The sequence below is a fragment of the Gymnodraco acuticeps genome, unplaced genomic scaffold (assembly GCF_902827175.1).
Source record: "Gymnodraco acuticeps unplaced genomic scaffold, fGymAcu1.1, whole genome shotgun sequence".
Classification (NCBI taxonomy): Eukaryota; Metazoa; Chordata; class Actinopteri; order Perciformes; family Bathydraconidae; genus Gymnodraco; species Gymnodraco acuticeps.
Window position 1 is genome coordinate 12,501 of NW_022991754.1, and position 16,765 is coordinate 29,265.

General features: G+C 41.9%; 2 protein-coding genes across 2 annotated transcripts in view; both read right to left on the reverse strand.

Annotated features, from left to right (window-relative positions):
* Positions 1 to 9,533, reverse strand: part of hpse (heparanase) — a 21,020-nt gene extending 11,487 nt beyond the window's left edge. The window contains exons 1-5 of the mRNA XM_034199218.1: positions 9,253 to 9,533; positions 8,162 to 8,280; positions 6,299 to 6,427; positions 6,056 to 6,229; positions 306 to 477 (exon numbers count right to left, since the gene is read on the reverse strand). Of these exons, the coding sequence (XP_034055109.1) occupies positions 306 to 477; positions 6,056 to 6,229; positions 6,299 to 6,427; positions 8,162 to 8,280; positions 9,253 to 9,497 (839 nt within the window). The 5' untranslated portion in view covers positions 9,498 to 9,533. The remainder of the gene's footprint in view (positions 1 to 305; positions 478 to 6,055; positions 6,230 to 6,298; positions 6,428 to 8,161; positions 8,281 to 9,252) is intronic.
* Positions 9,534 to 10,086: 553 nt separating this feature from the next.
* helq (helicase, POLQ like) lies at positions 10,087 to 15,984 on the reverse strand. Its single transcript, XM_034199216.1, has 4 exons — positions 15,686 to 15,984; positions 14,131 to 14,244; positions 13,102 to 13,236; positions 10,087 to 10,262 (listed from the first exon to the last, which is right to left on the reverse strand). The coding sequence occupies exons 1-4, from the start codon at positions 15,830 to 15,832 to the stop codon at positions 10,164 to 10,166; spliced, it is 495 nt and encodes a 164-aa protein (XP_034055107.1). The 5' UTR covers positions 15,833 to 15,984; the 3' UTR covers positions 10,087 to 10,163.
* Between the last annotated feature and the right edge of the window lie 781 nt (positions 15,985 to 16,765).

Consider the following 16,765-nt stretch of genomic DNA (forward strand, 5'->3'; position numbering starts at 1 on the left):
AATGACCATTTAAATAAATATGCATTAATAAAAAGAAACAGAAGTAGAAAAATATCTAGGTACAAATGATGAATGTTTTCAATTCCAGGTTCATCCAGATTTTTAACATTTATTTGACTTAATGCTATTTTCGTTTTAATTCAATTATTTATATTTTAATGGTATAATCTCAACTAATACACTTTTTAAATGTTGTAAATACTTTCGAGGTGGACTTTCCAAATAAACAGTTTTTTTTTTAATGGTTGTATTTTGAGTGTGCTTTATTAATATATTATTTGTAGTAACCCCACCGTGCCTCTCACCCCTGCAGGATGTCGGTCCGGTGATTTCGAGGCTGACCAACATCTGGACCGTAAAGCCCGGCGTGTCGATAAAGTTTTGACTGTGACATCATCTCTCTGAGATGGGCGAAGTCCTTTCCCAGCTGAAACCCGTCCACGCGCACCCCCGCCTTCTTCTGATAGCTGTTGGGCTCTGAAACCCATAAAACCAGTTCAAACCGGAAGGACAACTTGAGTTTGTTGAGTGAACATTTTATTCATAAATGTAAATATTTATCCTCCCCCGGATAATAAGTCTAGACCAGACAGGTTTCATTCAGCAAAGGCAGACCCAAGATAACATCCGGCAAACCTTACATGTGATCGAACATATAACTACAAATAAAATGGAGGCAGTATCATTGAGTCTTGATGCGGAAAAGGCTTCCGATCGAGTCAATTGGGAATTATTGTATAGAACATTTCACCCATCGTCTATTAGAACCATTCAAGCACTTTATAATGACCCAAGGGCAAAAATACAAATAAATGGGGACATATCAGCATCATTCGGCCTGGAAAGAGGGACCAGACAAGGCTGTCCAATAAGTCCATTATTATTTGCAATATTTATTGAGGCTTTAAGCCAGGGGGTTAGTCAGGAAAATAATGTTGCTGGCATAAAAATACAAGGCCAAGAACATAAAATGTCATTATTTGCGGATGACGTTTTAATTCACTTGTCAAACCCAGAGAGCTCAATTTTGAAATGATTAGCATTCCTAGATGACTTTAGCTCCGTCTCAGGTTATACATTGAATATTCAAATACCCAAATATTAAGTTTTAATTATAGGCCTAGCCAGATTCTAAAGTCGAATATCCAATTAAACTGGGATCTGGATCACATCAAATACCTAGGAGTTAACATCCCAAAAGACCTCACAAAATTGTATGACTTGAATTTTAATCTGTTGATTAAAAAAATTAAGGAAGACATAAAGAGATGGAATTTAATTCCAATATTAAGTTTTGAATCACGAATTGAATCAGTTCAAATGAATGTCTTGCCTAGGACATTATATTTGTTTCAAACTCTTCCAATAGAAATAACAGATAAACAATTCAAGGAATGGGACAAATTAATTTCGCGCTACATTTGGCAGGGAAAAAAACGAGAATACGATTTCAAACTCTTCAATTGGCTGAGAACAAGGGAGGTGTTGCACTCTCCTGTTTAAGAGACTATTATACATCGGCCCAACTGAGGATTTTGTTCTGTTGGTGTAAATCAGATTACCAAGCAAGATGGAAAGAAATTGAAGAGAGGGTGTCCGGGGCAGTTCCAATACAGGCACGATTAGGGGATACAAGACTCATTAAAAACCTAATGGAAACGGGTAATAAGTGGATCAATCTGACTCTGAAAACATGGTTAAAGGTTATAACAAAGAGTGGCTTGCTTGAAGAGATAAAGATCCTGAAATGGTGCTCCCATGGTCTCGACTTTACCCCGAGTAAGCTAGACGCAAGTTATAAGGGATGTGCTGATCGGGGCCTCTCTTCCTACTGTACTTTTTTTAATCGGGGGACACTGAACAATTTTCAAACGTTGAAAATACAACATGGGCTAAATAACAGTGACTTTTTCAGATTCCTTCAGGTACGCCACCCCATGAACAGTTCTCTGCTAGAGAACCAGAGGGCGTTCGAAAACAACTTACTGAAAGTATTTATTGGTGCATATGGTACAGATTCAGGGCTCAAAGTGATATCAAGAATATATAAGGGACTCCAGGAGATTCAAAAAACAAGTACCATATACATAAAACTAAAATGGGAAAGGGAAACCAACAGGTGTATTCCAGAGGAAATCTGGACCAACTATTGTGGATTCCAATGGAGAATAACAAGCTCCTCCTCATGGAGAGCGTTCGCCTGGAAGAGTCTCACTAGATCTTTGATCGCGCCCGCTCAGCAGTCTCACCATGCTGGTCCTTTCAGCTGCTGGAGAAATTGTGGCTCCCAGGAAGCAAACCATTACCACGTGCTCTGGGATTGCCCAGTAGTAAATACCTTTTGGCATAAGGTTTATAAAGAAATTGTCATCATATTTGGAAACAACATTTATTTGAATTGGGATGAACTCCTCTTTGGTTTCCTGCACTCAACATCCACAAATATTAAAACAAAATACTTGTTTGGGATGTTGAGTGCAGCCGCCAGGAAAGCAATCACAAAGAATTGGCTCAAACCAAACAGCCCATCTATAGATGATTGGTACGATATCATTTAGGAAATCTTTGTAATGGAAAGAATACCCTTCTCTTTGAGGCTCCAGGAACATAGATTTGAGGACATTTGGGAGAAATGGAAAGTGTATATTACCCCGATACGCCCTTCTTTTGTCTAACTTTGAATATTTTATTTAAGGATCTATCCTGTCAATGTTTTATATTGTAAAGAAAACACCCCATGTTATTGTGTGCTTATTGTTGTTGTCTTGTCAAGAAAAAGAAAGAAAGACGGACCACTCTGTACAACTATTTAACTACATATGTATATGTACACTGAAGTTGAAATGTGATCCAAATAAAAAATTGTAAAAAAAAACAAAGTAAAAAAATAAATAAATGTAAATATTTCAAAGCTAAACCTCATATCAACGGATGGAAGAAGGAACTCAACGTTTTTGCAAAAGCGCTCCAAAAACGCAGAGAAACTTTTCCCATTATTGGACTTATTTATATTGAAAAGGACCCGCTTGTATTTTTGCACCGTCTCAACGCCAAGTTACATTGTTGACTGTTATAATGAGCCTTGATGGTTTGTAAAAGGGCAAAAAGTTAAAACAGGAAGTTAAAACCACAACAAGTCACTTCTTGTCTGAGAGTCATTCAATTCTCCCACGGCTTCAAAACTGGAAGTGAAACTCAAATAAAAGACCGCAAGAGTTCAATATAACTGGAACTAAAGTGCAGACATGAAGCAGAAGGAATTAATCATTTAATGAACACTGAGGTTAAAGCACCGACAACATGAAGGCCCACAAGGCTCTGAGTGAAATCAATAAAGTACAATTCACAGGGAGAAAAGAGAAACTCTTAACATTAACCTCAGTGTAAAGTTTCTAAACAACAACTACATTTAAACTCTTAAGACTACTGTTAACATCTAACAGTAAACAGTTATCAGCTAACAGCTAATAACAGCTAACTGTTAACAGCTGACAGTTAACAGCTAACAACTATCAGCTAACAGCTAGCAACTGACAGTTAACAGCTAACAGTTAACAGCTATCAGCTAACAGCTAGCAACTGACAGTTAACAGCTAACAGTTAACAGCTATCAGCTAACAGCTAGCAACTGACAGTTAACAGCTAACAACTATCAGCTAACAGCTAGCAACTGACAATTAACAACTAACAGCAAAGGATTACCAACATCTATCGGTCATTAGCTCACACCAAAAACAAAAAGCCAACAGTAACCAGCTAGCTGCTCACAACTAACAATACATTTAGCTGACACTTTTTTCAAAAGCGACTTACAGTAAGTGCAATAAACCATAAAGATTCAAACTCAGGACGACAAGAACAGTGCAGATATTCACAATAAGCCAGACAAGTGCTGCTGCATCAGTTTAATGCTCAAGTGCTACTTTTTTGTAATGGCCGAGGTACAAGCCAAACAGGTGGGTTTTCAGACTCTCCACTCCACTAACAGCTAACATTAGCTTTCCTCCTAATCTCCGCAGCATCATGAGGATAAACATGGTGCGTCTCCTGAACACGTGGATAGAGAGTTTACTGCCTCAGGAACTGATCTTCTACGGTCCCTACGGGAGCCATTAGTCTCGAGCCCTGGGTACCCGTCACTATGGAAACTGAGATACTAGGAAGTCTCAGTTTAAGTTCTGGTGACCCCCCAGTCTATGAAAGTCAGCGTACCATTGCCCACCTCCCAGTCCATCTGGTACCCTCTGCTAACAACTGACAGCTAACAACTGACAGCTAACTGACAGCTAACCACTGACAGCTAAATTAACCACTGACAGCTAACCACTGACAGTTAACCACTGACAGCTAACTGACAGCTAACCACTGACAGCTAACCACTGACAGCTACATTAACCACTGACAGCTAACCACTGACAGCTAAATTAACCACTGACAGCTAACTGACAGCTAACCACTGACAGTTAACCACTGACAGCTAAATTAACCACTGACAGCTAACAGTTAACAACTGACAGCTAACCACTGACAGCTCAATTAACCACTGACAGCTAACTGACAGCTAACCACTGACAGCTAACCACTGACAGCTAACTGACAGCTAACTACTGACAGCTAACCACTGACAGTTAACCACTGACAGCTAACTGACAGCTAACCACTGACAGTTAACCACTGACAGCTAACTGACAGCTAACCACTGACAGTTAACCACTGACAGCTAACTACTGACAGCTAACCACTGACAGTTAACCACTGACAGCTAACCACTGACAGCTAACTGACAGCTAACCACTGACAGCTAACTGACAGTTAACCACTGACAGCTAACTGACAGCTAACCACTGACAGTTAACCACTGACAGCTAACTGACAGCTAACTGACAGCTAACCACTGACAGTTAACCACTGACAGATAAATTAACCACTGACAGCTAACCACTGACAGCTAACCACTGACAGTTAACAACTGACAGCTAACCACTTACAGCTAACCACTGACAGCTAACCACTGACAGTTAACCACTGACAGCTAACTGACAGCTAACCACTGACAGCTAACTGACAGCTAACCACTGACAGCTAACCACTGACAGCTAACCACTGACAGCTAACCACTGACAGCTAACCACTGACAGTTAACCACTGACAGTTAACCACTGACAGCTAACCCTAGACAGCTAACTGACGCTACCACTGACAGCTAACTGACAGCTAACCACTGACAGTTAACCACTGACAGCTAACTGACAGCTAACCACTGACAGTTAACCACTGACAGCTAACCACTGACAGTTAACCACTGACAGCTAACTGACAGCTAACTGACAGCTAACCACTGACAGCTAACAACTGACAGCTAACCACTGACAGCTAACTGACAGCTAACCACTGACAGCTAACTGACAGCTAACCACTGACAGCTAACTGACAGCTAACCACTGACAGCTAACTGACAGCTAACCACTGACAGCTAACCACTGACAGTTAACAACTGACAGCTAACCACTGACAGCTAACTGACAGCTAACCACTGACAGTTAACCACTGACAGCTAACCACTGACAGTTAACCACTGACAGCTAACCACTGACAGCTAACTGACAGCTAACCACTGACAGCTAACAACTGACAGCTAACCACTGACAGCTAACTGACAGCTAACCACTGACAGTTAACCACTGACAGCTAACCACTGACAGTTAACCACTGACAGATAAATTAACCACTGACAGCTAACCACTGAGAGCTAACCACTGACAGTTAACAACTGACAGCTAACCACTGACAGCTAACCACTGACAGCTAACCACTGACAGTTAACAACTGACAGCTAACCACTGACAGCTAACCACTGACAGTTAACCACTGACAGCTAACTGACAGCTAACCACTGACAGTTAACCACTGACAGCTAACCACTGACAGTTAACCACTGACAGATAAATTAACCACTGACAGCTAACCACTGAGAGCTAACCACTGACAGTTAACAACTGACAGCTAACCACTGACAGCTAACCACTGACAGTTAACCACTGACAGCTCAGCGTACCGTTGCCCAGCTCCCAGTCCATCTGGTACCCTCTGGACTCGCAGTACTGCAGCAGAGATCGAGCGTTGCTGCCGTTCCAGATGTTCTCTGAGGTTCTGAGGAGAGCGTTCAGCCCGAAGATCAGATCCAGACCGGAGCAGTTAGAGAAGGAGTGCAGCAGGTCCACCGTGTACTCTGAGAGGAGAAGAAATCACTCTGAAATAATCACTCTGAAGATAAGAGATAAGATAGTGAGTGATGTACCTGTGAACTTGACCCTCTTGTACTTCCTTTGCAGATCTTCCCTCTTCAGGAGGATTTGTTGTCGGCTCCACTCCTTCTTCAGACGCTGCTCCAGCCAGGAGGGCAGCAGCCGGGCAGAGCAGGACTTCTCTAGACACACAGAGAAAAGGAAATTAAAGTTATTTATTTTGTATATTTCACTATTCTTAACCTCAGTGCAGAAACCTCCTGGTGCCCTGAGGGTCGGGACAGACTGCAGGACGGGGCAGACTGCAGGACGGGACAGACTGCAGGACGGGACAGACTGCAGGACGGGCAGACTGCAGGACGGGACAGACTGCAGGTCGGCAGACTGCAGGACGGGGCAGACTGCAGGTCGGGACAGACTGCAGGACGGGGCAGACTGCAGGACGGGACAGACTGCAGGACGGGACAGACTGCAGGACGGGACAGACTGCAGGACGGGACAGACTGCAGGACGGGACAGACTGCAGGACGGGACAGACTGCAGGTCGGGACAGACTGCAGGACGGGACAGACTGCAGGTCGGGGCAGACTGCAGGTCGGGGCAGACTGCAGGACGGGACAGACTGCAGGTCGGGGCAGACTGCAGGACGGGACAGACTGCAGGTCGGGGCAGACTGCAGGACGGGACAGACTGCAGGTCGGGACAGACTGCAGGACGGGACAGACTGCAGGACGGGGCAGACTGCAGGACGGGACAGACTGCAGGACGGGGCAGACTGCAGGTCGGGCAGACGCAGGTACGGGGCAGACTGCAGGACGGGGCAGACTGCAGGACGGGGCAGACTGCAGGACGGGGCAGACTGCAGGTCGGGGCAGACTGCAGGTCGGGGCAGACTGCAGGTCGGGGCAGACTGCAGGACGGGGCAGACTGCAGGTCGGGGCAGACTGCAGGTCGGGGCAGACTGCAGGTCGGGACAGACTGCAGGACGGACATGTGTTGGGAAATGATATGAAACTGGATTTAAAAACAATATATATGTATTTACTTTTAGTGGCATTTGAGAGTTTTGTATGTCCAACTAACAACCGAGAAACAACGTGACGTCACCTTAGGCAAAGTGGCCAAGCTGGGTCTCTATTTAAAAAGAGAAATATGTATCCATTCCCAGCGCCTGTTTTTACACAGAAAATGTATTTATTTACGTGAACAAGACGAGCCTGAAGGTCTATATGTTTATTCTACTGATAAAATAACTTGGACATCCCCTAAATCTGTGGATCCTGAGCTTTCCCCGAGTAACCCCTTTTCTACCACTGAGTAAAAAGGGACATGTTATGGATCATTCACGAGCAGGAAGAATACCTGGCAAACTGCGCCATCAACTAATGGATCACTTTACTCGAGAAAGTTTGTGTAAAACAAGAGATTTGGATGAATCGATTTCTCCTCCTTTGAGTTCAGTCCTGAGATAAATGGGTTTTAATAATATAAATGCAGTTAACTGGCTCTTTTAAATAACTCACATCCCCAGAAGAGAGAGGAACGTAGAACGGCGTATCATCTGCATAGAACAATTCAAATAAGATAGACGTGGAATGAAATCTTAACTCAAACGTTTGTGTATTCTTTCTGAAGACCTGTGGTTTCTGATTAATAGCACATTTTAAAGAGTAGCCGTAATTAAAATACCATTATATATTATGGGATCGTTCTAAGAGTAAATAAGACCTATCTTTTTCATTTGGCTTATCATTTTGAGTAGTATCACTGTTCATGTTTCATTGTTTTTACATATCTTAATTACGTTCCTCATTTGTTATTGTGATTTTCTTTCTCAAACTCTGTGTAAAGCACTTTGGGTGCGTGAAGCATGAAAGGTGCGATAAAGTGCATTCATGCTGTTCTCCTGAGCGTACCTGCAGAGGAAGAAGCGTCCCGGCGGATCGGGCTGAACTCCATGAAGTCTTGTCTCGTTCCCCCGAACCGGAGGAACGCTGGACTCAGAGCTTTAGCCAGAGTCCGGACCTTTGGAGAGCTGGAGAGGACAACGAGAGTTAATGAACCAATGGGAGCAAAGCAACCCAGAGGAGAGGCAGGATGTATTATTACTATTGAGAATGACTGAGGAGAAGCGAACACAGAGACGCTCACCACTCAAAGTACGCAAGAAAATCATCACAAAAGATGGAAGCAACAGTCTCAGTGACAAGCTGACCATCTAACACCAAACGGTCAGGAATCGCTGCTAAGAATAGAGGATCCAGATTGATGCAAAACCTTTTCAAATAGTTTTAAAACAATAACAAAGATGTGCAATACAACTACGAGTAAATGACAAAAAGCTAAAATGACCAAAATAGTTTCAATACAACCACAACTAAATAAATCAACACAACTTCAATTGGATGCAACACAGTGGAAAGACCTGAAGGCATTTAAAGCTCTTCACAGAAACACAGCTTCATGTAGTTTAAGGTTATATTCACATTTATGAGTTTGATTTGCAAAAACGACTAACAAAATGTCACTAAAGCAAAAGGCTAAATATAGTTTAAATACAATCACAGATATGCACAACTATAATAAACTATAAAGGGAAACGTGTGGCGCAGTGGGTTGTGTGTTGGTGTCGGGATCAGGGGGTCTCAGGTTCAAACCCAGCTGCAGTCAGCATGTCGTTGTGTCCCTGTGGGGATTGGCCACAGTGTTTGCTTTGGATAAAAGCGTCTAACAAGTGACATGTGATGAGAATATAGACCTGCGACACTAGATGAGAAACCAACCTGAAGATTAAGCACCTTAAAAAACAAAAAACTAATCCAGTCCGAGCAGTATTTAGTTCTGATTCCAGATGAATCACAGCTCATTGACCCTGACCCTCTTCAGGTGTATTCATGTGCAGCAGCAGGTCACATTCACAGGTTTTTATTTTCAATTAAATAATGTACATCAAGACAGATTTAAATGTGTGTGTGTGTGTGTGTGTGTAAGTTGGAGCAGAACACACCCCAGCAGCGACATGAACTTCTCCTCTGAAGCCAGGCTGGAGTCGATGGTGACGGACAGGAAGCGCCGCTCCACCCGCCGAAACACCGAGGAGACATGCAGCAGAACCGGCAGAACCGGGGGGGAGAACCGGGTCTGGGTCGGTGGTAAGAGGGGGGAGAACCGGGTCTTTGTTTGGTTCTGAAGGACAGATCCGGAGGACAGGTTCCACATCAGAACCAGAACCAGCAGCTGAACGGACTCCATGCTGCAACTAACTGACAGACTCACTTCCTCTGTTTACTCACAGTGTTCTATTGTGATGGCAGGCCCCGCCCCCTCGGTGTCTCATTGGCTGATACATCCTGCCCGCTCTACTCGATTTGTGATTGGCTAAAACTCGTGGACCCGCCCACCTCGGCCTCTAATTAGGCAATACTGGTCATCTATTGGACGTTTCTGGTGTTATAGAAGCTCATTTCCAGTAAAGATTGAGGATGTTGAGACAAAGTGAAATTGAAAGTATTGATAAAGAAGTTCAAATGATGAGATCAAAAGTCTAACTTTATTAGTCCAACAAGGAAACTCAGTTCTGTTTCTTGAAGTTAGGTTTTATGATTTCTCTCTTGTAATTCTGATTTTTAAAAAAAGGCTTTATTGTGATATTAAAAATCACAATAAAGAATTAAATAAGAATTATGAGAAATATCAGAATCAAGAAATTACTGGCTATTAAAGGTTGAATAAATAAACAAACACCTCAATATTTTCCACAGAAGATCCTCAGTTGAATTGCTCTGATGGATTTCCCTTGTTCCCCGCCACCTCTTAGAAATAAAGACATTAAATCCAACAGTAAGGTCCAGCCGCTTTTATTTTAAATATACTTTACAGTGTTTCTGCTTTCACACATCCTAACGAGCAGAGGATGAATCAGAGTGCTCTGAGAGGAGCAGAGGGCAGGTCTTTGGGCAGCGTCAGCAGGTCGTCCACCTCCTCCTGCAGAGCGGCCGCCTTCTCACTCAGAAGCATCTGGAACACATCAGTATTATTATTTAACAATAAAAAGCTCAGCTCTTTCAGGAAGACGGGAAGTCTCTCCTCGCATTCACAAGTTCTCTCTCACTCACTGAAGGGCGTATCCCTCCCCAAGCTAAACCAATCAGACTCGCCCCATCTCCCACAAGCCAATCACAGAGCACCGGCACACTTTGACATCTGCTCTCTTCTCCCCTGTCAGCTTCAAATTCAGGTGGAGCGACGCAGCCCTCCTCCTCCACCCCTTTCACCTGCAGGTCATCGCCTCCAGGGCCCAGGTAAAGCCCCGAAGCCCCCCCCCCTCACTCCAGCCCCCCTCCATCACTCCGGATCCTCACCACAGCACGATGGGGCTAATCGCAAAAGTGTATTCTTTAGTCTTACCCTTTGCATACAACAATACATTAATAATATGTTCATCGCACCAAACCAGGTCGAAGTCTCTCCTGATAGAGTGGCGAAGCCCCTCCCCTTCCGGTGGACCTCCATGGGACCTCATTTCAGAAAAATCATGTATTGAAGTCAATGGAGAGAGAAAGATTATCTTTCGATCCCGTTTGAATTGTGCCACGAGTTACACACATGATGTTTGTCAATTTAAAAGATCATTTTGAAAGTCAAAAAATAAATAAAAGTGTCGTAAAACTGTGAAGTAACACTTTTGTTTGTGTGAAACGCTCAATGAACTACATCTCCCGTCTCGCACCACACACCAAGACGGCCGTCACGTTGGAACCATACTTGCCAACCCTCCCGATTTTCACGGGAGACTCCCGATTTCATCGCCCTCCCCCGGTTTCCTCCCGGGGTCACATTTCTCCCGATTTCTGCCAAAATCAGATTTACTCACGACTGTTTCCTCTCGGACTTTAATACAGCTACACCATTGTTTGGTTTCCATGGTAGCGCGTCTCTTTAGCAGCGCGAGCAACTGAAAGTCAGGGTGAGGAAGATAGTTACAGAAAACAGAACAAGAATCGACAACTCGACCCTCTGCTCCCTCCTTTCCAGCCCACACACATGCTCCATCAAGAGGAAGGTGCTACAGGCCGCAAGGCAGTGCACTTAGAACGACAATAAGCATGTTAATGTTAATCTAACAGCTCCGGTGATCCACTAGCACCCCCCGCGGTGGTTTTGAAATGCTCCCGATTTCTGAGGTCTCAAGGTTGGCAAGTATGGTTGGAACATTTCACTTCTTTCTTTCAGAACGAGGCGGAAAGTATTGAAAGAGGTGAAAATCACTCCAAGTCTGGGCATGTTGAGAGCTGTACATACACACAAGGGGAGTTAGTGGGTTCCGTGAGAGCCAGCACGCGGGACTTTTTTGACATGGAAGTTATCTTTTATGATTGACAAACATCATATGTGTAATTCATGGCACAATTCAAACAGGATGGAAAGATAATCTTTCTCTCTCCATTGACTTCAATACAGGATTTTTCCGAAATAAGGTCCCAATGGAGCTCCACCTGAAAGGGAGGGACTCCGCCTCTCTGTGGAACTCCTTTACTAATCCTTCACCACCAAATAAGCTTAAGTTCCTGACAATCTATGAGACAGTCTCGGTGTAAATGGACTCGTCTGATCTTCTGCTTTCTTACGGTCTGTATCTGAAGATTTGAGCTCTCAGAAAATAAGCCAAACGTTTTTAAGGCATTTCTGAAACAGCTAGAGCAGTGTTCTCAAAGTGTGGTCCGTGAGCGACCCCTAGTGGTCCGTCAGTATATTGGTAACATTTCACATTTGAAATAACTAAATAATAAATTCAAAGTGTTTCTCAAAGTGTTTGAAAATGACTAGTGTAGGAGCAACAGAGACACGCAGTCAAAGAGTGCGTAAACAACGCTAAATAAATGGAACAGTGTAAATAATTAACTTTTAGGAGCATTTAGCATTTCAGAAAACGATCTGAGAGTCTGTCGGACATAAACTCTAATAAATACCTTTCTTATGAGGTGTAAAACCTAAGAGCATTTTACATCTCATCTGAAGGAGACGTGGAATCTGTGGTTGTACCTGTGTTGTTGATTTGATGTGTGAACGAGGCGATGTAGAGATAGAGTGTTATTAACTGTTGAGTGAGCAGGCCGCTTGTTTCTGGAGATTTGGGGAGTGTGTTTTGTTTTTTAGAAACACGGAGAGAGAGGAACACAGCTGACAGGAATATCTGATGTTTTAGGGCGATGTCATCTTTGGACGCTTGTTGTCCATATTGGTCAAATACTTTGGAGCCTCTTTTAGGGAAGTTCCCGACTAGCTATGGAGAGATGCTCGGTGTCAATGGATTCGTCTGATCTTCTAGTTTCATAGGATTTCAGGATCTTAACTGTATCGTAACATTTGAGGAATGTAGGGGATTACTTTAGTCGTTGTTATAGTTTTATTGTGTTTTTCGTCAATTTGAAAATGTCAAATTCTAAGAAAGAAAATGAAATTCGGGGAAAAAAATCTAATGATTTTTCTCTCCGTACTTACAACCAGTGTAACCCACTGTCTCATTTGTACATGCATATATTTAGCTTTCCATTTCTGAATGACGAACCCTGGTTATGCAACGTCGAGACGCAAGACAACATTTTGGATCTGAAGATTTGAGCTCTCAGAAAAGAGCCAAACTTTTAAACGTCTTTTAGGCGACTTCCCGACAAGATATGGAGACGTCAGAGAGACCAATAGCTCTGGTTGCTCTTCTAGGTTCAAATGATTTCAGAATGTTCACTCTAACTTAAGAAATGAGTCCGCTACAGCGTTTTAGAAACATTAATATCAACACTTTCATGTTGTGTTCTTCCAGAGCAGCTGGAGGTACTGCCGACAGGTAAACTCTCACCTTAGCGGACGCCACGATCTGATTGGCCTGCTTTCGGTGCAGGTTTTCTAAGGTGTTGCTGAGGACTGCCGGGTCAGCGTTGGCGAGGTGAGTCAGCGTCTTATAGCCGGCGTTATAAAGCTGCTTCGCTCGGGCCTGGAGATCACACACAGAAAACAGACACATCTTATTAAAGTTAATACATTTGGATGCTGAAGAATATACTTGAACTTTGAGGGACATTTTTCACAATGTTCTGCAAATAACAATAACTTAGAAACAAATCTACCTTTTTTGCAGAAATCTCAGAAATGCTCTTTTCAGTTTCCAAATCTGAAGATTTCCTGCTTTTATGATTTATATCAAAATTATAATTACATCACATCACATGTCACTTCTTAGACGCTTTTATCCAGAGCGACTCAGTACTGAGGGCGATCCCCACGGGAGCACTTTGGGGTGAAGTGTCTCAGGGACACAACGACATGCTGACTGCAGTGGGGTTTGAACCTGTGCTCCCCTGATCCCGACACCAACGCACCTCCCACTGCGCCACACGCCTCCTATTATAACAGCATATTGTGTGTTTTCGCACATAATAACAGATCTATTCAGACTTTATCTTTTCTGTTACCTAGAATTAGTTTGTAACCTTCTGTAATGACTTTAAAAAGATTCTCAACCTCAAATATAATGCTAAAACTCTAATTGTTGGGTCTTTAGTGTACGTGTGCAACTCAGCAGTCGAGCTGCAGCGACAGAAAATCAATCTTCAACTGTTTTGGTCATTTATCAATTTGTAGTTAGCTTTTTCATTTCTTGATTTAGGGTTGAGAACATTTCACCAGTTGCAGTGAAATAGAGTTGCAGTCACAGGGAACACATTGAAGCCCTCCCCTTCTCATTGTTCTCTTCTCCAATGTTCAGGAACTCTATCCAACAACAGAAGGGATGTTTGGTAACAGAGGCATAGTGACAGCGTGAGGGACAAACTGCATCTTTGTGTTACGTTGATCATTCAAAACAGGATGTAGTGAGTGTTGCTCTGACCTCCATGACCCCGGCCACCTCCATCAGAGGGATGAGTTCAGAGGTCACGCAGTAACTCAGCCTGCGGGTCAGCTCCGTCAGCAGAGCTCTGAACGGCCAGAACTCCTCCAGCTCCTGAACACAACACGCAAACGGAACAAAGTCAAATTCTGAGAAAAAACTTAAATCCTGAGAAACGTTGACATTCTGAGAAAAAAGTAACATTTTCAAATTCTTCGTGAAAAGTCAACATTTGAGAAAAAAATTGAATTTTCGAATCTTGGTAAAAAGTCAGGTTATATGAGATATGACGGTTTGTATCTGACCTCAGGGAAGTGCAGGTACAGTAGATATATATTCGATATACAGTAGATCTATATTAGATATACAGTAGATATATTTATATACAGTAGATTATATAGTAGATATACAGATATAGATATACAGTAGTATATATTATATACAGTAGATAAGATATACAGTAGATATATATTAGATATACAGTAGGTATATATTAGATATACAGTAGATCTATATTAGATATACAGTAGATATATATTAGATATACAGTAGATATATATTAGATATACAGTAGATATACAGTAGATATATATTAGATATACAGTAGGTATATATTAGATATACAGTAGATATATATTAGATATACAGTAGATATATATTAGATATACCAGCAGATATACAGAGATATATATTAGATATACAGTAGATATATATATTAGATATTACAGTAGGTATATATTAGATATACAGTAGATCTATATTAGATATCCAGTAGATATATATTAGATATACAGCAGATATACAGTAGATATATATTAGATATCAGTAGTATAGATATTAGATATACAGTAGGTATATATTAGATATACAGTAAGATATACAGTAGATATACAGGTAGTAGATATATTAGATATACAGTAGATATACAGTAGATATATATTAGATATACAGTAGATATACAGTAGATATATATTAGATATACAGTTTAGATTATATATTAGATCTACAGTAGATATACAGTAGATATATATTAGATATACAGTAGGTATATATTAGATATACAGTAGATATATATTAGATATACAGCAGATATACAGTAGATATATATTAGATATACAGTAGATATATATATTAGATATACAGTAGGTATATATTAGATATACAGTAGATATATATTAGGTATATATTAGATATATATTAGATATACAGCAGATATACAGTAGATATATATTAGATATACAGCAGATATATATTAGATATACAGTAGATATATATTAGATATACAGTAGGTATATATTAGATATACAGTAGATATACAGTAGATATATATTAGATATACAGTAGATATATATTAGATATACAGTAGATCTATATTAGATATACAGTAGATATATATTAGATATACAGCAGATATATATTAGATATACAGCAGATATACAGTAGATATATTAGATATATAGTAGATATATAGATACATATATATATTAGGTATATATTAGATATATATTAGATATCCAGTAGGTATATATTAGATATCCAGTAGGTATATAGAGACCTCAGTGAAGTGCAGCACGCAGGAGCAGAAGGCAGAGGAGGAGCTCAGTAAACTCTGGATGAATCCTCGACTCATCTGGAAACGATCCGACACGATCCAGAGGTTCAGATCCTTCAGGAGGGAGAAGAGAACCAGAGCCAGGTACATCCGGGACACCACCTCCGTGTTAGGACTCGAGACAACAACAACACCTCCATGTTAGCACTCTGAGACAACAACAACACCTCCATGTTAGCACTCTGATTGACAACAACAACACCTCCATGTTAGCGCTCTGAGACAACAACACCACCTCCTGTTGACTCTGAGACAACAACAACAACTCCTGTTAGCACTCTGAGACAACAACAACACCTCCATGTTAGCACTCTGAGACAAAACAAACACCTCCATGTTAGCGCTCTGAGAAACAACAAACACCTCCATGTTAGCACTCGCAGACAACAACAAAACACCTCCATGTTAGCACTCTGAGACAACAACAACACCTCCATGTTAGCGCTCTGAGACAACAACAACACCTCCATGTTAGCGCTCTGAGACAACAACAACACCTCCATGTTAGCACTCTGAAACAACAACAACACCTCCAATGTTAGCACTCTGAGACAACACACAACACCTCCATGTTAGCACTCTGAGACAAACAAAAACCACCTCCATGTTAGCGCTCTGAGAACAACAACACCACCTCCATGTTAGACTCTGAGACAACAACACACACCTCCATGTTAGCACTCTGAGACAACAACAACACCTCCGTGTTAGACTCTGAGGAACAACAACAACACCTCCGTGTTAGCGCTCTGAGACAACAACAACACCTCCAATGTTAGCACTCTGAGACAACAACAACACCTCCATGTTAGCACTCTGAGACAACAACAAACCTCCATGTTAGCACTGAGACAACAACAACACCTCCGTGTTAGGATCTGAGACAACAACAAACACCTCCATGTTAGCACTCTGAGACAACAAACAACACCTCCATGTTAGCACTCTGAGACAACAACAAACACCTCCATGTTAGCTCAGACAACAACACCACCTCCGTGTTAGGAACTCTGAGACAACAAC

Bases quoted from the DNA above. Each gene is read 5' to 3' on its own strand.
- helq (XM_034199216.1), bottom strand. From the start codon at position 15,832: ATGTACCTGGCTCTGGTTCTCTTCTCCCTCCTGAAGGATCTGAACCTC. The intron at 13,237-14,130 runs GTCAGAGCAACA...TGTGATCTCCAG, and splicing joins AGGTGGCCGGGGTCATGGAG to GCCCGAGCGAAGCAGCTTTA. The intron at 10,263-13,101 runs GTGAGAGTTTAC...GATGTGTTCCAG, and splicing joins AGATCGTGGCGTCCGCTAAG to ATGCTTCTGAGTGAGAAGGC.